Source organism: Aotus nancymaae, unplaced genomic scaffold, assembly GCF_030222135.1.
Source record: "Aotus nancymaae isolate 86718 unplaced genomic scaffold, 86718_ANA_hifiasm-v0.15.2.pri h1tg000022l_1, whole genome shotgun sequence".
NCBI lineage: Eukaryota > Metazoa > Chordata > Mammalia > Primates > Aotidae > Aotus > Aotus nancymaae.
The window spans coordinates 30,549,437-30,577,162 of record NW_026988435.1 but is presented as its reverse complement, the minus strand read 5'-3'; the positions used below and the strand labels follow the sequence as shown (position 1 = coordinate 30,577,162).

The 27,726-nt window shown below is 40.0% G+C and overlaps 1 protein-coding gene across 2 annotated transcripts in view; it reads left to right on the top strand.

Moving 5' to 3' along the window:
• The first annotated feature begins 1,731 nt into the window (after positions 1-1,731).
• ADAMTS5 (ADAM metallopeptidase with thrombospondin type 1 motif 5) overlaps positions 1,732-27,726 on the top strand; it is a 51,168-nt gene continuing 25,173 nt past the window's right edge. Inside the window, exons 1-4 of one of the 2 annotated variants that reach the window (XM_064380077.1) lie at positions 1,732-2,061; positions 2,373-4,226; positions 14,503-14,635; positions 26,913-27,080. In XM_064380077.1, the coding sequence (XP_064236147.1) occupies positions 3,123-4,226; positions 14,503-14,635; positions 26,913-27,080 (1,405 nt within the window). In that variant the 5' untranslated portion in view covers positions 1,732-2,061; positions 2,373-3,122. Of the gene's footprint in view, positions 2,062-2,294; positions 4,227-14,502; positions 14,636-26,912; positions 27,081-27,726 lie in introns of those variants that run through there. The other variant, XM_012433967.3, reaches the window with a different exon arrangement.

The following is a 27,726-nucleotide window of genomic DNA, read 5'->3' as shown; positions in this document are numbered from 1 at the left end:
TGTTTGGAATTTTATCTGTGTCTATGCTGTTCTCACCATGTATTTCTAAACATTTGAATAAACTGATTACATATATCACTATATAAAGGCATAAAATTCCGATTCAGCATTCAGCACAGTGTTTGTGAAAGAGCAGAAAAGCTTCATTAAGAAGAAAATTCAAGCTGGCACTGTGTCTCATGCCTGCAATCACAGGTAATCAGGAGGCTGAGGTGGGAGAATCCCTGGAGGCCATGAGTTCAAGACCATCCTGACACAGAAAGACCCCCATCTAAAAAACAAAAAAAAAGAAAGAAAAGAAAATCTGCTGTAATTTCCTGAAATCCTAAATAACAAATCTGTCTGTGAATGAAAAGAATTGTAATTAACAAATTAAAACCACTGACACCTAAAATGCCTGTCTATCAAAATGATTCTTTGAGATGAACAATGACAAAATGGTTAAATTTACTGAACCAAGGTTGTATTACAAATGGCTTTTAGTGCCAAATATTAGACTTTTTTCAGTGTAACTGGTTAAAAATATAAAGTTTGCTATTCGTAGGTGCAAAGCAAGGACCACGGGAGAGAGAATGGTTAACCCAAGGCTCAAAGGCCTTGGTGGGACAGAGAATATTGCTGAAACCTCCTATCCTGACCCATCCAGCTGGCAGCATGGGCCTGGGGCAACTGGCCACTGAGAGGCTGAGGCATTGTGGAATTATCAAGCAATGGCCTTCAGCAATAGTTAACTTCCCCCCTGGTCCTGATGTATGTCAGAACCCATCAGGGGCTGTTGGATGTCCTAGGCCCCAATGATAAGTTAAAACAAAATGTTATGTCAGCCTCTCACATGACTCCAGAGGGTGTTCCAGGCACAAGGCAATGGGCATCGTTGTCGGGCAATTCTGTAATCCTTCCAGAAATTATTGCCATTCCAAGAACCTCCATCCAGCCCTGGACTCTCATGGTTCCCTCCCAGAGAAAGTGATCAGCGTGGGAACCATTGAGGCACCCGCCCTGCTATTCCCAGCATCACCAAAGTTAAACGCAGAAAAAGATGGAAATGTGCTAATTACACCACATTCATTTTTCACTGGTGCATTAGTTAATTAGCCTGAAGCATAATTGGGGGATGGACGGAGCTCTTACCCCTCAGTGTAGGTAGACCTTCTAATCCTTACCAGGTATTGGTTAGAAAGTCGTCGGGTTTTCCTTCTCCCTTCTTAGAATGATAATTAGAGGAAACAAAGAGGACAGAGAAAATGAGTAGCAGTGATAATGCCATCCGCGTACTAATAAGCACCAATCTTCCTTCCGCCAAAAGTATTCTTTTTCTTCTAAAAGGAATTTCTGAGAACGAAGGTAGGTCAAGGTCTATGGGCATAAGTGCTTGCTTTAGAAAAGACAAAAACAGATATAGGAATTTATTACTTAATTATCATTTAAGCAAAAATGTAAAAAGTGTGAGTGCAAAATTTTTAAATGTTTCGGGAAGAAAAAAAATGAGCGGAATTCCCTTTAAGAGTTAACTCTTTCTCGCCTTGCGTTTTCATAGCAAAGGAAGTTCCAGTGGGCCAGGATTAAGGGACAGATTGTGGACCCTGATGAAAGGCGAGCTGGAGAAAATGGGGAGCCCGCCGTTTGCACACAAAGCTACGGAGTTCCCAGGACGCGGGCATTCTTGCCCCAGGGCTCCGCAGCGCGCCAGGAAGCGCCCTGGGCTTTCCAACCGCCCAGCAGCTCTGCTGGTGGCCGGGAGAAGTTAGTCACCCGGAGCCCGAATCCGGGGAGCGTCAAAGCAGGAAGATGCTGGAGAAAGGAGAGGGAAGAAACCAGGTGCCGGGACAGAGGGGAGAAAGCGAAGGGAACGCGGTGGGTAGGGGACGCACGGACGCTGAGAAGCTCTGGCGAGTGGATGGAGTTGCACGGTCTGCTAGCGCACCGGTGTGCAAAGGGGGAAATTTTGCAGCAGGAACTTCCCACCGAGGGCGAGAAAAGCAGGCAAGGAGGAGGCAGGGAGAGATTTGAAACGTCTCAATAACTTTAAAAATACACCAAAACACCCGTTCAGGAGATGAGGTAAGCCGAGGTTGGCCAACCCCAATCGGTTGTGAAATATCAGACATACCCGGAGCCGTGTGGCTTTAAAAGTGGCCAAGGAAATCTGTTTTTCTTGCTCCATTACTTTTTTTTTTTTCCTCCTCGTCCCTCCTTCCACCTCTCCGGGTCCCAGTCCCTTCCTCCTACTTGGTCTCCCTTTCCTAGATCACCCTCCTCTTTTGCCCTCCCCCGTCTGATTAGGCGCGGACCGGGAAGGGTGGGAGTGGTGGGGGAAGCTCTCCCTTTAAGAGGCAGTGTGCAGTGACGAATTGTTGAAATTGCCATTGCAGGATGGCATGCCGCTATAAATTCATTGTTCCACCTCCTCGCATCTTCACAGCACTCGCGCTGCTCTCGGCGCTCGCAGCGGCCGACTGGGGATGACGGCGGGTAGGAAGACACCGCAGCCAGAGGGACACACACACGCCGCTTTGCCAGCTCGCCTCAGGCTGCCCACTGCGTTTTTGTTTTAATTTTTATGGCTTTTCCCCCTCTCTTTCTTCTCTTCCTCCCGGTCCCAGCAGAGCCAAGGAAACCCACAAAATAAGAAAGGAAGTGGGCCCCGGAGCTTGGAACCTCCGCAGCCGACGAGTCCAGCGCAGAGCGGGGGCGGGAGGCTGCGCGCACCAGTTGCCAGCCGGGTGCGCGGTACCTTCCTTACTTTTCTTGGAGCAGCTATCGTGTCTGCATTTGGTGGCTTTTTCGTTGCTGTTGTTTTTTTTTTTTTCCTTTTCCCGTATATGCTGAATCTCCACTATCCGACTTTTTTTTTTTTTTTTGAATCTTTTCTTTCTCTTTTTTCCTCCTCCTCTTTCTGGAGCACAAATCCAAACATTTTCCCAAGCAACAAAGAAAAGTTCGCACGCTGGCACCGCGGCCGGGACAGGCTGGCGCTGCCGCCGGGCCCCCTCCCTCCGACACTTGACTCAACCTTGCAAGCAAGTGTGTGTGTCCCCATCCCCCGCCCCGGTAACTTCATAGCAAACAACAAATACCCATAAAGTCCCCGTCGCGCAGCCCCTCCCTGTGGGCAGCGCACTATGCTGCTCGGGTGGGCGTCCCTGCTGCTGTGCGCGTTCCGCCTGCCCCTGGCCGCGGCCGGCCCCGCCGCGGCACCTGCCCAGGATAAAGCCGGGCAGCCTCCGACTGCTGCAGCAGCCGCCCAGCCCCGCCGGCGGCAGGGGGAGGAGGTGCAGGAGGGGACCGAGCCTCCCGGCCACCCGCACCCCCTGGCGCAGCGGCGCAGGAGCAGGGGGCTGGTGCAGAACATCGACCAACTCTACTCCGGCGGCGGCAAGGTGGGCTACCTCGTCTACGCGGGCGGCCGGAGGTTCCTCTTGGACCTGGAGCAGGATGGTTCGGTGGGCACTGCTGGCTTCGTGCCCGCAGGAGGCGGGACGAGTGCGCCCTGGCGCCACCGGAGCCACTGCTTCTACCGGGGCACAGTGGACGGCAGTCCCCGCTCTCTGGCTGTCTTTGACCTCTGTGGGGGTCTCGATGGCTTCTTCGCTGTCAAGCACGCGCGCTACATCCTGAAGCCGCTGCTGCGCGGACCCTGGGCGGAGGAGGAAACGGGGCGCGTGTACGGGGATGGGTCCACACGGATCCTGCACGTCTACACCCGAGAGGGCTTCAGCTTCGAGGCCCTGCCGCAGCGAGCCAGCTGCGAGACCCCCACGTCCACGCCAGAGCCTCGCGAGCGTCCCCCGGCACACAGCAGCCCGGGCCAACGCGAAGCACTGGCTTCTCAGCTCTTGGACCACTCCGCTCTCTCGCCCGCTGGGGGTCCAGGACCGCAGACGTGGTGGCGGCGGCGGCGCCGCTCCATCTCCCGGGCCCGCCAGGTGGAGCTGCTTCTGGTGGCTGACGCGTCCATGGCGCGGTTGTATGGCCGGGGCCTGCAGCACTACCTGCTGACCCTGGCCTCCATTGCCAATAGGCTGTACAGCCATGCCAGCATCGAGAACCACATCCGCCTGGCCGTGGTGAAGGTGGTGGTGCTGGGCGACAAGGACAAGAGCCTGGAGGTGAGCAAGAACGCGGCCACCACGCTCAAGAACTTTTGCAAGTGGCAGCACCAACACAACCAGCTGGGAGATGATCACGAGGAGCACTACGACGCAGCCATCCTGTTTACTCGGGAGGTAGGTCCAGCCGGGATGCGGGGGTCCCAGCCCTGGGATCAGGAGGTAGGTCAGAGAGGATCTTGCTGGTGGCTTTGCTTCTCCCACAAACCTCCTGCAGCTGTGGATGTGTTTAACTGCTTCTTGCAGGAAATCCAACCAGCCTTCAACTCTGCTCCTGTATTCAGGTTAGCCCCACAGAATATTTTGCCTTAAATGCCAAGACCTGGTTAAGTAATCATGAAGAATCAGTAATGCTGCATGTCATCTAGTCTGAGGTATTGCGGCTTGGGAACGTAAACATAAGAAGGCACTAGAATGCTTGGGGAAATGATACAGTTAAATGTGGAAAAGAAAGGAAAACGAGATTGCCTTTGGGATCATGGGTCTTCTTTACAGTAAAAATAAAAATGTCCAACCTTGATGGTTCATTCACAGTAGTCACTGTTGTCCGATGGCCTTCTTTTGTAAATGTCCACACCTTTTTACTAGAACCCCTTCTGCTTCACATGGGAAGGGAAAAGGAATCCTTTTCCAGGTTGGATTCCTAATGGAGTTCTTACAAGTCCACCGTGAAATCTCAGCTCCTGGGAAGAGAGGAATGTGGGCGGGCCAGCAGGGTGTAGAGACCCAATCAGCTGAGAGGACAAACTTGTGAGGTTCCTTAACAGCTCCTTTGCTTAGTCCACCAGTGCATCGCAGGCACTGCCCAGGCCAACTCCGCCGCCTAGGGAGTGTCACATCCCGTTTGCATATTTGGGTTTTGGATGACTATGTTTCCAAAGCCCCAGTGCAGAAGAACTGGGCGAAGAGTCAAGACAGGAGGAAGAAATGTGTTCCCAGCATTTCCCCCTTTTAAGAAGGATGGCTATGGGGAAGAAAAGAAATGGATCTTTAAGGCTCAGAGGCTCTGGAGAGAATGCAGTATCTATTTACACACTGACCACCACGTTTGTGTGACATTTACACAAAAAGTCTGGGTTGGTTTGGGGCCTGGCTTGGGTATAGTTCTAAGCCTCAATTGTCACAACTCTACTCTGACTGGCAGTTTTAAGTTGTGCCTCTTCAATGCCTGGTAATTGACTTTTAAAGTTCATTCTTTAAGTGTTTGAGACCCATCCAGAATAGATAAAAGATTACAAACTTTGAAGTATGATGTAAAATCATGGTATGAAATGAAGCAAACAGAACAAGTATAAGAAATTGCATGATGGATTGCAGGAGACTTTAGAATCACACAGCTTCATTACCTAATTCTTCTATTTTTACTAAGACACCTCTGGTATGAAGGGAAAGTGTTGATAAATTTGTAGTAGAGAAACACTTGTGGTTCATAGGGGGGCATTAATGTAAACCACATGTAAACAAAGATGCTGGAGGGCGGCAGTTTGGGGAGAGCCAGGCAGTGCTCAGTCCTGTGCACAATGGAAAAAAATTTTTTCCTCATTAAGTGATTTTCTGGAAGCCACCTTTTAATTCCTCCACATATTAGTCTTTGAAATGGTAGAACATTCGTTTGTAGCCTCCTCTGTAAAGTGAGGTTCTGTAAAACTATCCCTTTCTTGTTTGGTTTCCAAGCTCCTTATTTTTTTATATTTTTTTTATTTTTGGTAAGCAACTTTCCATGTCTGGGTTTCCTTGCTTTGCTACATCACAAGAGGATGCCAAGCAGGAGTCTCTGGAGAGTTTATGGAAGGAGGTTCTCTTAAGAAAGAGGAAGAAATACTTTTGTAAGCATACTGCTCCAAGGGAGTAGGTCATTTTAGTAGTTCACTTTCATTTTTAAACACAAATCCACATTTCATAATTTTAAAATAAATAAAAATTAATAGAAGGTCTGTTACTTCCTACCTCCTGCCCAATAATGTTCTTAATTGTTTCCCAGAAAACAGGGCAGTGATTCTCAATGATTTGTAGATTGCTTTTTCTGAATTTGTTTTTTGTTTGGGTAGTTCACTGTTCCTATTTTTCTGAAGTCTGAAACCTAACAGCATATTTTAAATAGATAAAAAGCAAAGGAGAAATAAATTAATGGTCCATCTTAATTTTTCTCAGTTTATAAGGACATTCATTTTTCAAACTAGTCTACACATGGAAAATATTTCACATGGGCCCTCCCTGGTTTCCTTGCCAACCAGAAGCATACTTTTAGGAAAGAAAATCTCATTTGTGGTTGGCTGCCCCTGTAGTATATACATCTAACTTCACAAGAAGCAAATATTTGAAATGCATGTGTATTTGAAATAGATGTGCCTAATTTAAAAGACTGCTACTAATTAGGGGGCTGAAAAACATATTTCAAGGCCTTTATGCAGCATTCATTTGAGAGTATTTCACAAAGGAAAGTTAATCTCTGCCTAATACTCCAGAATGTGAAAACAAGAAGGCTGGAGGAGAGAAGATCTGAGGTCTTCCAGCTCATGAAAATCAGGTATCTTAAGGCCTGAAGAAAACTTTCAGAGCTATTTCCTTTTCAATGAGAAATACCCAGAGTTGGCACCAAGATTCTACTTTTACAATTCTGTTTTGAATGTAAGAAGTACGTTGCTTAGCAGCCAGACGCCAAGCCATCAAATCCATGTTTTGATGGGCTCTGAGTCCTGTTCAAATTTAGGTCCAGATGTCTTCTCCTAAATTGCTTGTTTTTCAGGCATGAAGCGAATGTGTGAGGATATGTTTTCTACCTCTGTTTACTAACTCAGGCCACCTTGAATGTTGCATCTGGAAGTCAGTAGAATAGTGCCAGTAATTCATTTATCAAATGAACACACTTCACTGTCAGGACTGTACCCAGCACTCCAGTACTATTCTAATTAGAAAGAGTTAGCACCAGTCAATTTCCTGGCATAGAAGCCGTTTTCATTCTGAAATGGCACTAATGCTGGAATTCACACCACTTCTGCCATCAAACAGTAGAAATCCAATCTCCCCAGGATTTAATTTTGCTTTCCAGAATTCTTTCCTTGTTCCGGACGTCCTCTTTTATTTTAAAATAATTTCTTTAAAGACAAACTCTTACAGTCATTTTTTTAGACCATTCGCTCTTTAGAAACAAAAGCCTACCTGCTTGATAACAAAATAGGAAATTGTTTAACATTCCTCCACCCCTGCATGACAGCAGCAAAAACCTTACTCTTTCATAGATTGAAAACATTGAATTGAAATCAAACCAAGAGATTACGCAATATAAAAACTTAATTCCCTTTCATTAACTATCAATATGCCAGTTGATAGATTACTGTCTCAGCTAAAACTCTTTACATTCCTCCTTACAATGCTGGGGCCGGATCTCCACACATGGTATTTCTCCTTTACCAAGTGGTTCCTGGCTTGGTTCTGACAACAGGGGGCACTAGAGGAAGACCAGAAGTTTGAAAGAGGGAGAAGGATGTGCTTTTTTCTTATTGGCTTGCTGCCTAGACTGACCAGTTCAGTCACGTATTTGAGTTGAAATCTCATTTAAAGTCAAAAGTGAACCCTTGTCAAGGAATCAGCCTATAGGTCAATCCTAATCAATAAAAGGATGAATAACTCAGAAATGGGGAAACTGGTAGCAGAGTAAGCAGCTCTAGTTAACATTTTTACAATAAGCTGTGAGGGATGTTAGGTAAAATCTATTCAGTGCCTGCCTATATGCACCTCCTATGTGTAGACTCATGTAGTTTAAGGTAGCGAGATGGAAAATACCTGGTCCCTTATTAACAGCAGAGAGGAAACAGATATATCTGTCAATCACTCTAATGTTAGGAAAATTCTGATAAATGCCATATTAAGATATAAACAAAGTCTGTGAAAGGAAAAGGAAGATAACAGTTAATTCTGCTTATGGACCTTTATATAGGTCTCGTTGCAAATGTAGAATTGAATTGGTCCTCAAAGGATGGATAGATTGGATTTGGATTCAACCAGCTGTTACTGAGCATTTCTTATGTACTATCCATGGCCACAAACTATTTTATAATTAATCCTTTCAACAATCCGCAACCATTGTATAATTATTTTGACGGACAAGGAATTCATATGAAGAGAAACAGGTAATCTTCTTAGAGTAACAGCTAACAAATGGCAGACAGAGAAGACAGTCCTGTTTGCTGCTCTCTAAACTAAAGTATTATCACTAGTTTATTCAAATATGTAATATGCTCCTCATAGGCAGAGAGGGATTCAGAGGTTTAAAAAGTGGCCCCTTTCTTAAGAATCTATTCCTGGAAACAGACAAAGAAATGGTAATTGCTGTACAGCATGATGACTCTTACAGTAGATATATTTGTAAGGTATTATGGAAGTGCATTAGAAGGTTGCTGACCCCATCTGAGTTCAATTTTGAAGAAAGAGTGGGAGTTAACCAGATTGCCAAACCATCATGTTCAATGGGGAATGGTAATAGATTAGTCTGGAGAAGATAAAAACAACCATTTATTAAAAAAAAAATAAACTATCCACTATGTCTATTGGTCTGCTCTGGCCACCATAACAGAATACTGTAAAATGTGTGGCATTAACAACAGAAGTATATCTTCTCACAGTTCTGGAGGCTGGAAAGTCCAAGATCAAGATTCTAGCCAGTCTGATTTCTAGTGAAGGCTCTCTTCCTGCATTGTAAATGGCCACCCTCTCATTGTGTACTCACATAGCCTTTCCACTGCCTGCACGTACAAACAGAACACTGGTGGGTATCACTTCTTCTAAGGACACTAATGCTATCTGATCAGAGTCCTATCCTCATGACCTCATTTAACCTCATTTACTTCCCTATAGGCCGTATCTCCAAATATATGAGTTTGGAGAAGAGATAATTCAGTCTATTGCACCGTGCTGAGAAGTCTTCATTGTAAATTAAGTGCAATGGCAATCAATGAAAAGAACATTAGTAGGAAGACATCAATGATCAGAGGTGTGTTTTGAAATGAGCCCTTTGGTCTAAGTAGTGGACTGGATCCTGGGTGAGCAGGCTGTTTCAAAAATCTTCAAGAGGAGGCTCAAGGTGGTCTAAACTAAAGCAGTAGCATTAGGAATTGAGAGGCATAGACTGGGTCAAGAAATTTTAGGAAAAGGTGGATGTAAGTAAAAATTCTTTGTAGCAGAGGGAATGTCTTGGGCAGAAGTTCAGAGGCCAAAATGTTCATGAGATATGCACACAATAGTGGACAGAATGAAGCAGGAAGGTACAGTGAAGGCAGACAGAAAGACTGAAACTGTATTGTGCAAGGTTTTGAATGCCAGGCTAAGGCTGATGTGAAGGACTGGAGTAATCTAATAAGATCTGTGCTCTAAGAAGGTAACTGACTACGGCATGTAGATAGGGAAGTTACAGGAGGAAAAGGGACCAGTTAGAAGTCTCAGGTGATAATTCAGACAGGAAGGAATAATGGAAAAGATGAGAAATAGAGGACCACTACAGTGACTTACAGTGGCTAATTAGATGTGACAGGTGAGAGATGGAGGCGAGTTAATGATGTCACAAGTTTTCTTACCCAGTACTTCCATTTTCTTGTTTTCTGGAATATCTTTCACGGTGTATTTTACATATTTAGTATACCTCTAAATTATCAAGTTTTTTCCAACATAGCATAGAGACAAACCCAGGCTATTCTTTATTTGCTGCAAAAAAGAAATTTGCTTGACCAAGTGCAGATTGTGAATACAAAGGATAAGATTAATGTCAAGAATAACATAAGTGGTGATTTAGCAAAATCATGGTGAAGCAAATTCAGGATTCTGGGTGTTTAGATATAGGTTTCAATTTCAGCTTCAGTATGCACAAGCTTGAGATTTTGGTAATTTAATGCCCCAGAGCTTTCATTTCTTTATAAATTGGAATGCTTTTAGTTAATGACAAGATGTGTGTAGTTGGAACAAACCGTAAAGATCACCCGGACCAAACTCCTTATGTTAATGATGAAGGAACTTTGTCTCAAAGCATGTAAATGATTTACACAGTGCTTTTTACTAACAACGTCGAATTAAAAACAATCTACTTTCCATTTATTGTCTCTAACCAGCTTCCATTTCTGTTTACCAAAATGACTCAGTCAAGCATCTACTCCCCTACCCCCAGTCTCCAATTTTCTCCATCTCTTCTTCCCTTTCTTACCTCATATTTGTCAGAGAAAACTTCCTGACTTAGAACTCTGGGCCCAGACTCTTTCCAGCTTCCCTGTTAACCCTCGACTCAACAGATCCTGTGTTCCAGCCACAACAAACCTTTTGTCATTCCCAAAAAAGACTCTGCCTTTTACCATTCCATTGTGTTTCCACTAGTCTTTCCTTGCCAGAATATTCTTCCTCCCAGGCTATCAAATCCACTCACTTATGTGGAGACACCTTTATTGATTCCCTCAAGGAGAGTTCATCAATGCCTCTTCTGTTCTCCCTCAAAGATCTGTTCATAATGGCAGTCACAGCTTGCTTTGTTCTTGACATATCTGTTTAGCTCCTTAGATCATGATGTTCCTTAAAGCTCAGGATCAGATCTTATTTCATCTATTTACCACAGTGTCAGCACTTCGCACAGTGTCTGGCAGACTGTAGGCACACGATAATTGTTTTAGGAATAAATATTCCTGGATCCCTGGGCCCCTAACCTATGTGGGCTCTGTGTGTTTGGTATCCCATAGTTATATCAAGAGAGAAGGACAGAGACTGTATAAAATGGGTCATTGTAATGGTTGGCCTAACAGTTCCAATTAATGTAGTCTCTACTGACGTCTAAAATTAAAACCCTTATTATTGGGGATTGCTGGATAGGTAGCCAGAAAGGCAAATGACTCCTTAAGAACCAGATCCACCAAACAAATATGCTTGTGTGTGTGTGTGCACGCATGTGTGTGTGTAGGTAATACTTATGACTAAAATATGTACCACGCCAGATTAATTCTTCTATCACTAATCTCTCTTCACTAAGAATTGTGTAGACAGATGGGTAGATATCTGAAACCTAGTTAAACTCTCTTTTATGCTCTACCCTTGTGCTCTATGCTTGCCCTTACCAAGAGGTAAAATCTATAGAAACAAAGTTGCTGTTATTTTACTCCTCTATGAGGTATTCTTTCTTCATTTCAGCTGTTGTTGCAGCTGTGATGGTATCTACCTGTGTCAGCATTCATGTTCTGGGCATCTGCTTCTCAAAGCAGTATGCTTTGCTGGCTCTATCCCCCATCCCATCCCCAAGAAGTACCCAGTAGATCTTGGGTATTATTACAGCTTCAAAATTCTATGATAAATCACAAGCTTGGCCATATTTATAACCTTCTAAAGGTCATACCTGGTGAATGGTCACAGTATCAATGACCTTTCTATCAAATCTCTGTCGGTGGTGCCGACCATCACAAATACACTTCTGAGTTAGATACAATGTCTCAGTCTTGTATCCTGGCCAACACCATACCACAAAACCACTGGATAAATCTCTGCATACTCTTGCAACCTTGATATTTTACTAAATCTTCTATTGCCTTACTCTCCACAAAATGGTAATACTGATTCTGCACAAAACAAGCCTTCTTTGATATGACAAAGATATGATTTACTTTCAGATCTACACTGAACAAACAGATAAGCTTTCATCAGCACTTTTAATGCGTTTACCTCTTACATGTTATTGTATGTGATTCACATCTCTCCGGTATCTTCTGCCTCCAGACCTAGATTTATATATGTATATATATGTATGTGTGTGTGTGTGTGTGTGTGTGTGTGTGTATAGCATATATATGTGTGTATTTCATATATGTATATGTGTGTATACATATATATAATAGCATGTGTGTATTTATGTATACATATATGTATACATATGCTATTGCCTCAATAATATATTTACCCCTGCTCAGAATTCAATAATTTAAGAAAGTATTCTATAAACTTCAAATAAGGTTTATACCTATAAATGTTGTTAGAAATCATCACCAGAATGTAGACATGAATGTGATATGCTGTATTCTTAACATTTTGATGCATATTAGTTTTAATTCATTGAAATCAACATTGTTCACAAGGAAATTCAGATGTTCATTATAAATCTTGAGGCTGAAACTGTAACTGTACTGCTAAGATTTGAAATTATGTGAGTGAAATAGAAAGGTTGCCAGTTTACATAATTATAGGTACAGAAATATATAGTGTGGCTGAGTAGTCAAGGAGTTTAATCAGTGTGGTTAAAAAAATAACAAGTGCTTCTGTTCATGATTTTGTCACATTTCCGTGGCAATAGGCCAAATGCATTTAATCCAATTCAAGGATGACAAGGAGGGTTGATGGCCTCTAATGAGCAATTGATTAGCAGTAAACAGAGAGATATTAAGGATCTAGTTTAATCTTTATCCAGAACAGAAGGGCCATTTCCCTTTGCTGTGGCTCTTCATCCAAGCTTATTCATAAAGAGTAAGAAAGGAATATGTAATTCTTGGATTTTATTAAAGATAACCCCAAATTGTGATATAAACATAAATCTTGTTTTTAAAAATTGTGTACAGATATAACCTACAGTGTCTAGCAACTCCCTTAAGTCATAATGACCTAGGTTTTTGGTCCTAGAGATACTGAAATGATTTCAGGGGAGGGGGTTAAAAATGTATTGTACTATATTATTATCTCAAAGACTGATTATTATGCAAAAGTGTGTTCCAATTTCAATTTGAAAACCTACTAATTTGTTCGCAACAGCTGTAATTTGGTATCCCATGGGATGACATGTGAAGATCCACAGGAAACTTTGGAAGGCTGTTGGTTTTGTGACATGATTAACCAAGGCTACTTGTCTGAGATTTCCACTGTCTAAAACTACAGTAACATGATGGCCACACTGTAACTTATCTTAGCTGAGAACTCATAATAAACAGAACACAATAAGGACCTGAGAACATAGTAAGAGGAGAGAATACCACTGAGCTTTTAAATACTTTTCACCTTGGTTGGATTTTTATGTAGCAAAATAAGAAAGGGTTAGAAGAGTATGTTGCCACTGAGTATGGAGCACTGGTTATGCAGTCACATCGCCTTATTCTGGTTGTCTGGAGCCTGTTGACGTTCTGCTAGCATACAGCATACTAAAGATGTGGGAGCACTATAATGCATATGACTGTAGGTCACAATTCAACTCAATTAAGCAAACGTTTGTTGAGTTCCTACTATATAAGCTGGAGAGTATGGAAATTAGGCATACAAAGATGATTGCTGTATAATAAGAAACATTTATTACTTTAACTAATAAACTACTTCTTTTATAAAATGTAATAAACGTTTATTTTAATTAATAAAAGTCTTGAAATAATTAATATATGTTTAAAACTATTCCTTTTGAAGTTATTAACTATGGCTTACTAGAAACATGATCTTGCTCTTTGGGGATATAAATGGGCACGTTATTAGTAAATTTTCAGAGAAAATTGTGGTCAAGCACAAGAAATGCTAATGTTCATTAATACTCAAATAGCATTTAAAGGGAAAGTTTATCACGAATCTGTCATGTCAAAATTTGTGGCTTATGTTTTCTCTTTATGTTTCATATCTTAAGGGGCTTGTTGAGGTTCCTTTCATCTAAATTGATCATTTTTAACCATTAGTGGGTGGGGTAATGTTCCTATTTGAGAATCTCTTAAAAGATTATATGACATCTATGAAAAGCTATGACTTTTTACCAGAAAAAATGTATATACTCATGTACATACAACTTATATATGGCATATATTTTCTGCAGATTTGTCAGGTTGAGAAATGCTACATTAAATGTTTTGAGTAAAAATGCACAGATTTCAGTAGACACAATCTATACAATTATAGTTCATTTTGTGAGTAAAAGATGACCTTTCAAAGAATTACGGAATAAAATTTAGTTTTCTATCCAAATTCCTAATAAATTTATACTCTATTGCAGATGTCTGGTTGCAGTTTGCCCCTGTAATAGAAAACAAATTATGATGCCAGATTTTGATAAATTTAGCATGAATTTTCATCAGAATTTTAAGACTTTCCTAAGCATGACCATATGGGAAAGTGATCTGAGACGTATATGCATTACAGCTTTGTTAAGGCTGTGGGTGCTATTGTAATAGACAAGCTACAATCCTAAGACATCTTTTTAAATGTAATTGAGTTCCATTATCCTTCTGTGTTTCTGGGTCCCAGAGTACTTTAGAGGAGTCTCTGCCTTGAGTTTGCTTTTGGAACCTTTCCAGAGAGGAACAGGTGATACCGTAAACATATCCCCGTCTTGCCATTTGGGGTAAGCAAGTGGCTGTATGGCGGCTCCTTCTGGATGTAAATTGATTTTAATGATTTCTTTTTTTCTCTCGGGCAGGATTTATGTGGGCATCATTCATGTGACACCCTGGGAATGGCAGACGTTGGGACCATATGTTCTCCAGAGCGCAGCTGTGCTGTGATTGAAGATGATGGCCTCCACGCAGCTTTCACTGTGGCTCACGAAATCGGTATGCAGCGCCTTTTCTTTTCCCTCACCAAATCAAACACTTGTAACAGCTGCAACAGGAACCAAAATACTGCGCAATTAATTCCAGATTTCTCCTGGTTCACATGAACCACTGGGGATTTAATTTATTTATATTTGCACTTTTAGGGTTAACAAATATGAGAGAGAGAGAGAAGGCAAAGTCAGCAACACAGTGGTTGTTCTCTTCTTACGGTGTCATTTAAAAGTTCACGAGAAATTTGCTACCGTTACTGTCTTTTTACTATCTTTTTAAGCATCCCTAAATGACCCCTGGATGAAATTTGTCACAGGCAACTTTGGTATGCAGAGATGTCCCTCTTAGAAGTTACTGGAAACAGTATTGACTCATCCAGGGCTAATCAGTTTACACAGAAATTTAACATGTTTTATTTCATTGTCAGTGATAATTGTAGGCTCCTGTCAAAGGTTATCAATGGCTTATGGTAAATATTTCTGTCTGGTTCTTAATAGCAAGGCAAATGAAACCAAGCTTGACACTCAACAGGGTTTACTTTAAAATTTCACTTACCTAATTTGTTTGTTCTAAGGAACACATCTAAATCCTACATCTATAAATATAGGACTGAGTTGATTGCTAAAAATATTCACAAATTAAAGAATATGTGCTTCCTAATTATTGACTTAGTTCACTAGGCGTATGAGAAATTGGCTTAGTACATATAGGACTAGATGTTGGAATTAGACACAATGTTTGTGTCTAATTTTTTCTGTCTAATTCCAACATCTAGTCCTAAATGAGCTCAATTTTTGCTAAAATACTTTCTACCTATGTCACACTGGTCTAATTATTTAAACTCTCTGAGCTCCAGTTTTCATATCTGAAACACAGGGATACTAGTGCCTATTTCAGGGAGTTGTTTTGGGGAACAAATTGGATAGAGTTTGGATAGTAGGTGTTATTTATATCCACATGTACTTATATTTTGCTTTTTAGTTAAATAGTTTATTTACTTTTTAAATGTATGTATCAACTCAGCATTACCTTTTTGGGAGCAAAGCATGGTTTGATCATTATTGTACCTTTTGCCATATATAGAAAAAGATTTTGACTTAAACAGATTTTGATTGTTTTAAGGTTACAATTATAACTTTTAAATGGGAATTAAAACTACTTTTTAACATTCCTAATAGGCAGAGAATATTCTCACAAAGCATCCATTTCTAACTCCTATGTTTTCTTTGGGGAGTTAAATAACTTCTAATCCAAGGTACAGTGTAATTGCATAATTCACAATATTGCCCCAGTAAAACAGAATTCAGTAAATGTCAATTCTTAAGCATGACATTAATGCTCGTGACACCTTTCTTACCTCCTAAGCAGAAAACCACAAACATAAAACCTAAACGTAAATAACTATCCAAGAGCATCACTGTGACTAATTCAGTGTCTTATTAATTAGGCATCTTTGGCTTCAGTAGTCAAAGATCTGAGTGGAGTCCCAGCTCTGTCTCTGGGTTCTCTGTTTTATCTCAGACAAGTGATTTAGTAACTTTGAGTCTTCATTTCTTCCCTATAAGGTGGGCTAATGAGGAGGCATGACTCTTCTCTGCAGCACTAGAAGAGCTGGTCAACCTGAAAGTGTTTTTATAACACATGCCATTTAAGCTCCAGGGTAGGGATTATGTCTCTCATTTATGCCTATTAATCCTTACTGATAAAAACACAGCCTAATACAGAAACTTAATCAATATTTATTACATATCTATTATGTGCTTGAGTGAGTAAGCAGGAGAAACATGAGACTTGCTCAAGGCAACATTCGGATCTGCAGCGGAAACTAAGAGGAATTAGTCCAAATACTCAAGAGGATGTAATTAAATAGAGGAGACTTTTAAAGTGCACTAGTAATTAATCACCATCATTCAGAGTGAGAGGAGTCCCATAAGAAAGGTTCCAAATCCCTGAAGTTGATTCGTCACAGGTGGAGGGGAGAAATCATGGGAATAAGCAGCAGAGTTGAATGTTGGCATCATCCATCCACAGGATTATGGGCTCTAAATCCTGCTCTTCAAAAGAAAAGATTCCACATTCCTTAAAGGAAGGGCAATTTCTTTCCTTTCTCCTGCTTTCTTGTAGTGATTGGTTTTCACACATTGACTGCATCTGGGAGATTTCCCTGTAAGTCAAACACTGTGGCAATAAATGTAGCTTCTTCAGGACTGCTTTGACCTCAAGTTAAGTAGGCTGAAGTGAAGAGCCCTGCAGGGTCACCTTTACAAGCTTTCCTGAATTCCTAAGCCAAGGATCTTGGGTTACTAGGCTGATGCAGCAGTCTGAGAGGCAGAAGGCCAGATGCTGATAAGAACAAACATTATATTAAAACTAAATATATACGTGTGTGTGTATACACACAGTAAAAACATTTCTCGATAGTACAAGAATATTAGACGTAGTTATACAAGAAAACAATGTTGAGAAATGTGGGCTTCTATATGGAAAACTCAAACCTAAATCTTTGATATATGACTGTGCCCTGGTGTCCACTTAAATTTTTTGGTTGGGCCATCTTTGTTTATTTCATTGGAATTCCCTGTGATTCACTGTCCAATCAAACACTTTCTACTTAACTTCCTTTTTGTATTACATATGGGCTAATCTGAGCTATTTAAGGTCTGGAAGTAGGGAAATATGGATTCAATTCTCCTTTCATAAAGGAATCTGGCTTTCATTCAGTTTATTTTCTAATCTCTTTATTATTCTTTAATTTCACTTTTTGCCTAAATATTATGAACATGTGTTATAAAAAATAAGCCTTCAACATTTAGGAAAGATAGGCTGACAAAAGATTTCCTGATCATCTGTGTATTATTACAGTCTTGCCCCTCCAGCCAGTGAGATGTTGGGTAGCGCAGTTTGCTGGTCTGTTTCCCGTGCTGTGCTTTTTGGATTGCCTTGTGAAGCTCTCAGTCTGAGCTGACCATGCTCTCAATTCTAACTCTCCTCAATTCCTGCAATCTTCCCTCTTGGGTAAGATTGAAATTAAATTATAAATTTTAAATTATAGTTTACATTCTGGGGTACATGTACAGAATGTGCAGGTTTGTTACATAGATATACATGTGCCATGGTGGTTTGCTGCACCCATCAACACGTCATCTACATTAGGTATTTCTCCTAACGCTATCCCTCCCCTAGCCCCCCACCTCCTGACAGGCCCCAGTGTGTGATGTTCCCCTCCCTGTGTCCATGTGTTCTCATTGTTCAACTCCCACTTATGAGTGAGAACATGCGGTATTTGATTTTCTGTTCTTTAGTTAGTTTGCTGAGAATGATGGTTCCCAGCTTCATCCATGTTCCTGCAAAGAACATGAACTCATCCATTTTTATGGCTGCATAGTATTCCATGGTGTATTTGTGCCACATTTTATTTATCCAGTCTCTCATTGATGGGCATTTGGGTTGGTTCCAAGTCTTTGTTATTGTGAACAGTGCCTCAATAAACATACATGTACATGTGTCTTCATAGAATGATTCATATTTCTTTGGGTATATGCCCAGTAATGGGATTGCTGGGTCAAATGGTATTTCTAGCTCTAGATCCTTTAGGAATCACCACACTGTCTTCCACAATGGTTGAACTAATTTACACTCCCACCAACAACATAAAAGAGTTCCTATTTCTCCACATCCTCTCCAGCATCTGCTGTTTCCTGACTTTTTAATGATTGCCATTCTAACTGGCGTGAGATGGTATCTCAATGTGGTTTTGATTGTATTTCTCTAATGACCAGAGATGATGAGCTTTTCTTCATATGCTTGTTGGCTGCATAAATGTCTCCTTTTGAGAAGCATCCATTCATATGCTTCACCCACTTTTTGATGGGGTTGTTTTTTTCTTGTAAATTTGTTTAAGTTCTTTGTAGATTCTGGATATTAGCCCTTTGTCAGATGGGTAGATTGCAAAAATTTTCTCCCATTCTGTAGGTTGCCTGTTTACTCTGATGATAGTCTCTTTTGCTGTGCAGAAGCTGTTTAATTTAATTAGATCCCATTTGTCTATTCTGGCTATATTGCCATTGCTTTTCATGAAGTCTTTGCCTATACCTATGTCTTGAATGGTATTTTTTTTTTCTTGAGGCAGACTTTTGCTCTTGTTGCCCAGGCTGGAGTGCAATGGTGCCATCTTGGCTTACTGCAACCTCCATCTCCAGGGTTTAAGAGATTCTCTTACCTCAGCCTCCCAAGTAGCTGGGATTACAGGCACCCACCAACATGCCTGGCTAATTTTTGTATTTTTAGTAGAGATGGGGTATCACCATCCCTCTTTCTTTTTACTAGACATTTGCGACTTTCTAGATTTGGAAGTTGAGTATATGAAAATGATGTTTTGAATGCTCAGTTTTCCACTGTTTTTAATTTGCTTGAGCCTCATTCCAAAATGTGTAATTTCCTTTATGCAAACAGTGTGAATGTGTTACTATGCTCAAAACACAAGCTGTGAGAGGATTCCCAGGCTGTTCTCATAATTTTTCTACTTTATTTTTTCTATAAGCAGTAAAAGGATATATTTGAGCAAGAAAAACACTTTCATTAACCTACCTACAGGTTCTCATGGACGTGCCCAACTGTTTCCTATTTCTCTTCATAGTGGTTTAAAATAGAAAGTCATATATATATTGTACACAAATAAATGGAATTGAAATTTTCTTTGAAAATGAACAGCTTGGGCAACATAGGGAAACCCTGCCTCTACAAAATTTTTTTTAAAAATACCTGGGCATAGTAGTGCATGCCTGTAGTCCCAGCTACTCGGGAGGCTGAGGTGGGAGGATTGCTTGAGGCCAGAAGATAGAGAGTAAAATGAGCGATGATCACAGCACTGCACTCCAGCTTGAGTGACAGAGTGAGCCTCCCACCTAAAAAAAAAAAAAAAACTTACCTTGAGAATTAACACATAAGGTAAATAGAGGCAGAGTTAAAGTCTCTATCTGGCACCATTTCTATCCATGGCATTAGATTACTTAAAGTCAAAATGACATAGGTTAAAAGTGAACAATTATGAAAAGTTACTTTTATCATGTACCATTTGATAACTAGAACACTTCATTTTTCCTGCTAATTTTTTCAAAAAAGCAGCTAGATTATGAAGGTAACTAATCAACTGATGCCAATACGGACTTCTGGAAGATGGATATTGATTGACATCGACTCTGGATAGGCAGTCATAAATTGCTTTTCTTCTTATGTTATATGCAAGTGAATGTTATAAATTGCTAAGGCATTTTAGAAAGTCACTTCAAACTATCAAAAACACAGTCCCCATCCATGTTCCTTGAGTGGAGGCAGGAATGTGTTTACAGCCACTTTACAATCCAAATGTGAACTGCAGAAAGTTTTCAAGTTAATGTAAGTTTACATTTTGAGTTTATATTTTAACTTGTCAAACTTTTATTATTGACTTGTAATAATAAAGATTTCACCTGCTGCACACATGGTTCTTAAAAACAATAATTTTATTGATGTTGGGCCAGCTTCTAATATGCTAGGAGGAACAATCTGATTTTATTTAGACTAATGAAATCCATAATTTGCAAACATGCCAAAGCTCTGCTTTATAGTAGTTAATTATAAAATGCACTAAGTGAATCTCTCCACTGTGAAAGACCCCAGTGTGCTTCCTAAGCTAAACTCAGGCAACTTAAAAAGCCAAGACCAAATATTCAGCTGAGACTTAGGAAGTGGTTGAGACACAACAGCAAAGCTGCCTGTGTTCTGGTGTGGTTAAAAGGTGTTCTCTGGTTGTGCTGATCTGCGTGTGACTCTGTTCCTGTAGATGATTAGATTAAACATGGCTGTATTTTGAGAAGCTGCAGAGGTTCTTGAAACACCACAGACCAAAGCCAAGTACACAGAATCAGATGTCCAGACTGGCTGTAAGATGTGAAGTGAGAAGGAAACTAGAATTAAACTTGATATTTACCTGCAAACCCATCACTTTAATCAACAAGCAGTTTGGAGCAAAGCCACACTATGTCTTTCTTGGCCCCCAGATGACATGTGAGAATACGTTTTTCTATATGTTGAGCAATATTGAGAGATTTTGTGTCTATCATCAGTTTTTTAAAAACTTAATTCCAATTCATGTTTCTCTAGGGGGAAACCTATAGTTTATCTGCCACGTGTGGAAACCAGCAAATTGAAGGCAGCATAAAAAGTAAATCTATCACCATTTGCTGAGTGATGTTTTTTTCTTTTATATTTAGGAAATTTCCTCTTCCCTCCCGAATAAAGAGTGTCTAGTAATATCAAAGTTTGTTGGTCAGTGTGGTGGCTCATGCTTGTAATCCCAATAGTTTGAGACTATCCCTGGCATCATAGTGAGACCCTGTCTCTACAAAAAGTAAAAAATAAATAAATAAAATTAGCCAAGGGTGGTGGTGTGCACTTGTAGTCCCAGCTAGTCAGAAGGCTGAGGTATGAGTATCACTTGAACCCAGGAGATGGAGGTTACAGTGGACTTTGATAGCACCACTGCACTCCAGCACTCCAGCCTGAGTGATAGAGCAAGACTCTCTCTCTCTCTCTCTCTATATATATATATATATATATATGTATGTGTATATACATACACACACACACACACACACACACACACACCCCACTGAGAACAAGAATACTCATAAGTAAAAGTATATAACAATCCAACAATCCCAGAATATCAATGAGGACAATAAAGTTAGCTAACAATCAGTGGTTCTTTGATATGTCAAGTACATATTCTAATCACTTTGCATGTTTTATATCATTTAATTCTTATAAAATGCCATGAGGTAAGTATATATTTGATATATGTCAAGCACATATGCTAATCATTTTGCATGTTTCATATCATTTAATTCTTACAAAATGCCATGTGGTAAGTACTATTAGTGTGTCACCCGAGAGAGATTGAAACTAACACACAGGGTAGTTTCTAAACCTAAGATCAACAACTAATATACTGCTAAAGTGAGATTCAAACCCAATCCATCTGGCTCCAGAGCTCAAGATGTTTCTACCCTTCCAGAAAGTTTTTTTAGACAGTTTTTACTTTAAAGGATATAATTCTGAAATGGATTCAAAAGGATATTGACACAGCTAGTTATAAGGTGAAAAAGTTAGAGCTTCTTCCTTCCAAATTACATAATTGATACCACATTTACCATTCATATTTAACATTTTGAAATGGGAGTTCAAGAGTTTTATCACATTTATGTAAAGATTTGTGTTTGAATAAACATGTATGATCGAATTATTGGATCTCATGTTTCCCTTCTTCAAGAATTCTAGATTCTGATCCCATGCGAGCTATTGACTCACTTTTCAACCCCTGGCAAGACCTTGCACCTCCATAATCCCAGCTGGAAAATTAGGTAAAATAAAAACATGACCTCATTAAGAAACAGATGCTTCATCTGAGCAGTGCTTTCCCAAGTAAACACATTACAGAGCTTCTTGTGACATTTTTTTAGGATGTGGTACTGTGTCCCCTTGACCATTGGTCAGTTTGGGATCAGGAGACAAGAGCTTGAAATTCTGTTTAATTTGCAGACCAAAGTTTAAAAAAACAACCAATTTCCTTCCTGAGGTTAATGTTATAAGTCAGCCCTAGTTGTACAGTAATACCTGAGTTGAATAAAAGCTGAACCAACAGTTTCCTTTTAAGCAATGTGTCTTCATCTAGCTGCCCATTATCACAGATTTTCTAACACCATATTCTCTTGTAAATTTTAGAAAGCAAGGTGTTCTTTAAGTCTGTACTGGGAATATCAAAGATAAAATTTTGTAAAATGTTATCCCTTTGCCAATTCAAAAAGAGGATTTTCATGCCGGAAAAGTTGTTTTGCTATTTCTGAGCTAATAATGTAACTCAAACTCTCAGCCCTATAGACTTTGCTCTGACATAATTTATCATTATACTTATTTTCTTATATTAATTCAAATAAACTCCTTTCTGATGTTACTTGCTGACAGACACTCAGCATGACTGTTGTATTTAAGATATGATTTAACATCTATTAAGAATAGATCAACAATGTCTAACACAATTTACACCTTAGCTTGTACTAATTATTTCAAACAGTAAAATACAGTTCTGGCCGGGCACAGTGGTTCATGCTTCTAATCCCAGAACTCTGGGAGGCCGAGGCAGGTGGATCAACTGAGGTCAGGAGTTCAAGACCAGCCCAGCCAACATGATGAAATCCTGTCTCTACTAAAAATACAAAAAATTAGCCGGGTGTGGTGGTGGGTATCTGTAATGCCAGTTTCTCAGGAGGCTGAGGCAGGAGAAGTGCTTGAACCCGGGAGGTGGAGACTGCAGTGAGCCGAGATCTTGCCATTGCACTCCAGCCTGGGCAACAAGAAACTCCGTCTCAAAAAAAAGAAAAATATAATTCTGAGGCATCTATCCCTTGGAAAATACTCATGGATTAGACAGTTGCATTATTCTCTGAATTTCACTCTGGCTTCTGTCTCCCCTTCCCAGTTAAAATCTTATTTAACATATAAATACAGAGGCAATTAACAAGTACATCTATTACACAAGTGTGCTTGGTCCTTAATTGCCTCAGGATTTTAGGTGACAAACTTCCAATTACATCATCAAGTATTAAAGATAGCTGAGAAAGATAGTATTGTAATCAAAATTGCTCAAGCAAACTTCTTTTAGAACTTTTGGATGTCTGCTGATTATAAGTGGTCCTAAACACAAATATTAATTCTTCCCTAAATCAAGACCTTACTACCCCTGCTTTAAATCCTGACAGCAGATAGTTACCTCTAAATCCACCTCCGCCTTTTCTCTCGCTAGGAGTTTCATGTCCTATTTTACTGAGGGAGCTTTCTCAAATCTCTGTCAAAATGGCTTTGAGTCCTCCCCACCCTTCTCTTGCAACACTGACTCTCCAAAAAGAAATCTTTCTCCTTCCAAGGGGAAGGATTGCCATTCTATATGGATTTCTGGATTCTATCCCCCTGCCTCCTCTAAAACCTCACCCTCAACTAACTCTGTTGCTCTGTATTGCTCTAAAAACTCATCATAAAATACAATTTGATGTAAACAACAAATTAATTTTGGCATTGTACACATTTTCTTCACACTCTTTTATATTCTTCATGTGCTGTTTTACTCCCTGGGACAGGGATATCTAATCCTATCTGCTGCTAATGCTCCTGAGGTCTGCTCGTCCAAGAAATTCTTCATCTATAAACCACACCATTCATTTTAAACATCTCTGTGAATGATTTATGAAAAAACTCTTTCTGAAAAGGCAGATGTTTTCAAAGCTATTAGCTTTTCCAATTCCCCTTCACAATCCCTACTTGAAATACACAGTTGTCTGCTGTGACATTGTATCTTAAATTCCCAGGATTCTGGATTTTCTCTGGTGGCTAGCTTTCAGTATCATAGTGTGCTGTCTTTACTGTGAGCACTCCTTCAAAAGTGCTTATACTTATGTAGACTTTTGCTATTTCAAGGCTGATTTCAACTAAGAGTCAATGTCTTAGCATAATTGCTTGGGGGCTCATACCACTCCTTTTGCTGTTTGCAGTCTTTAGAATGTGTGTCACGTCTTTCCTGAAGAGCATCCAAACATCCCACACATTGATCTTCCCTTTCATATCCTGTCCAGCTCCTGAAGGGAAGTCACGTGGGTCTCTCGCCATGCCCTGGTTCCAGCTACTCTGGAACTGGCTGCCTGTTACTTTGGGTGCTTAAGTGTTCTTCACATTGCCCAGGACTCTCACTGCCTATGAGACAGCATGCTTCTCCCAGACAGCTGTCAGGCTTTCTTCATGGAGGACGGAATGTTCGTTCACCCTCCAAAGAGTTGATCTCTTTCAGTTGGCTCTAAGCAGTCTGTTTCTGCCTGACTTTTGGAGATCTTACAAAATTCATATCCCCTTGCTGAGGTGAAACTAAGATTTGTTCATGCTTGAATGGCAGTCTTTTCCAGTGGAATTTCTTCTATTCATCTTCAGTGGCAATTAAGCTATGGTGGAAAATGAATAAATTTTGGGAGCATAAAAGTCATAATAGTATATAAATAGCATTCCAAAAGATTCATAAATGATGCCAAAATATTTAAAAATTAAATTGACTTGCTTACATAATTGAAACCTTTAAAATTACATGCTTCACCTCTCTGTTTGAAAGAAAAAATTGAGGTACTTTCTCAGGCCCCTCAAAGTGAATTTGGTGTCTGCTGTGTGGCCTATATTTTAAATCAGAATTCTAAAATCTACCCTCCAAATGAAGTGAAAATCTCTTGATATAATAATAAAAAATATGGAAAGTGCTCTGTATTTATATAGATTTGGAGAAAAAAACTATTACTCCATTAAATAAATATAAATATCCTATGAAGTAGAATGCAAAGGTCATGTTTGTTAAGTATAAAACCTGGATTCAAATACATATTATGCTGCAGAGGTCACTTGGGGACACTGTTCTTCTCTCTCTTCTATGTCAGAGGAAAAAACTCAAGTGTGAAATTTCCACACATGTCCCTCAGTGTTGGTTGATAAATCTTCTATCTTGGAAAAGTTCAGGGAGTGCAGAGTGCATTATCAACATGTATTTCATGTACTAAGTAACTTTAAGTCATTTTTAATAGTAGATGAATAAAATAGTCTGTTTTTATTTCTGCAAGCAATGAGTTCCTTGAAAAACTCAACTAACCACTCAAAACTCAGATGAGTCCTTGCTAACTTCCTTTGCATGTTAATTAGGACATACTTTCTACATAGACTATCATGCACGTTTATGCTACTGACCAAACAAAATGTTAAATGGTGGTGGGAGGACTTCCCAGAGAAAACTTGTTAGCCTAGTAAATATTGTTGAAGTAAATATCTGAATAAATGACATAAAAATGTGGAGACTTGGAAGGTCACTGAGCCCTAGCCACTTAATTTCAGGCATAACAGCAGTCAGTTGCTCAGTGGACAATTTTGTTATGAGGTGTTGGTGATTTAACAAGTTGGCCCAAAGTAGTCAGAATCTAAAGTGGAAGATTCATCTCTGTTGGGTTTTATTGGTGCACACTGGACTCTTTTGCTAGGATGGCCAAAGTTTTCTGCATTTGCCATTCAAGAACCCAAGAAGAATGTAGTCATCTGTTTGCTATAGTGTTTTCTACATTCGTTTCAGTGGTTTGTGTATGATTCTAGAAAGCTTTGTTAAAAACACTATTAGGATGATTTGCTGTCTATATTTTAGAGTTTATAACTGCTCAAACTACTGTCCTAGATGTTTTAAATAGCATTTTAAGTTTGTTGGGGGAATATCATTTTATCCTTAGACTGTATGAAAATTGATCTTATATAATAAAAAACAATTTACTTGGATTATAAGAATGTGATTATGGGCTCTGTGAAATAATATCTAGCTTGACTGGGATTGCAGAGAACATGGTTGATAGGCTTAAGCACAAATATCACCTGGCTGAGTGGTTTTGAACAGTCACAACAATCACTTGGGAAACCAAGGTGTTCTCTCTTCAAGCTCTCGAACTCCATGTTATTGGTATTTTAGACATTTTAAAATGTAAATGGGTATTTTGTCAAAATGAGCTATATGTTTGTGAGAATAGGAAACATTCAAAACTCAGTAAATCACTAAAAGAAATGAACAGATGAAGCAAGCTTAGTTTTGCATGAAACTGGAAACTTCCCCATTTCACTTCTCTTCTTTGTCTCCCCTAGTCCTCCTTTATATTAGCCACCTATTTATTTGACTAATAAAATAAGTCCCTGACATTCAAAAACCATCTATTAATTGTTTGCGACTTGCACAGCACTAGGTTCAATACAGAGGCTTCAACAGTATATGGGAGCAAGTGCACTTCGGTCTCATGGGGCTTGATCAGAGGAGGGAGAAAATCAAGACAATCAAAATGATATGTGGTGTGGGCTATGACGTAATCCCACAATTGTCTCACAAATGCTAGATTCTAAATAAGGCTTTGTTTCCACATGTCATTAAGCATATGTGATCCAGATGAATTATGGGAACATCTACTCTTTTAGTTTTTCAGTTTCCATTGAAATGTTCACCCAAAGTAATTGCTATACTAACTACATGAACTTTATTTCTCTGGAGGTCCAGTCTTCAGGTTCTCACCTAAGAGTTCAGTTAAAGTGAACTCATCTACAATGGGGGTGGGGGGAATCAAGCCCTAGCATAATTATCACAGAAAAATAGAAATACACAGTCATAGATCTTTTGTACTTCCTCTGTTCTCTCCCTTAGGACATCTACTTGGCCTCTCCCATGACGATTCCAAATTCTGTGAAGAGACCTTTGGTTCCACAGAAGATAAGCGCTTAATGTCTTCCATCCTTACCAGCATTGATGCGTCTAAGCCCTGGTCCAAATGCACTTCAGCCACCATCACAGAATTCCTGGATGATGGCCATGGTATGTATCATTAAGGACAACATGGGCTGAGAAAATTTGGGATTCTTAGGAGTTTGACTTCATTATATCCTCAAAATATTCATCTTGCCCTCTAAGACAATAGTTGTTTGGATAGTGTCAGAAGAAAGACCAAGGAAATTGATCATATGTGGGTGTGTGCTGCCAACATCCTTGGTGGCATTTTAGCTATGGTATTTTGGCTTTTGAATTGAAAAAGTTCAAAGGAGAGGCAGTGTGGAAGACCACACAGAATGCCTCACTAGTGCCCTGAAAGCCTGGCTTTTATTCCTTCTTTCACCACTAGCTTCCTGTGAGAACTTTGGCAGACATCTTGGTTTCCTTGCTATTAATATGACTTGCAGAAGTATTTGTTACAGGCCTATTATAGGGGTGCGGTTAAGGTGTAGGTGACAATTCTACTGGATTCTTTTTATGGCAACCTAAAGCCAGAAGAGGAAGCTTTCTAGATTTGCACTGACTAGAAGAATTTGGTTTCATCCTGATAGCAGATTCTCCTTAAAGTGGAGTAAAAACTGCAGAACAGAAATAGGAAAGAATCTGAATGATGGGAAAACACTTTAAGAACTTCAAAAGAAAATATTTGGCTTCATCCTTTAAATACGGTTCAAGAGAACAGTGTACTTTA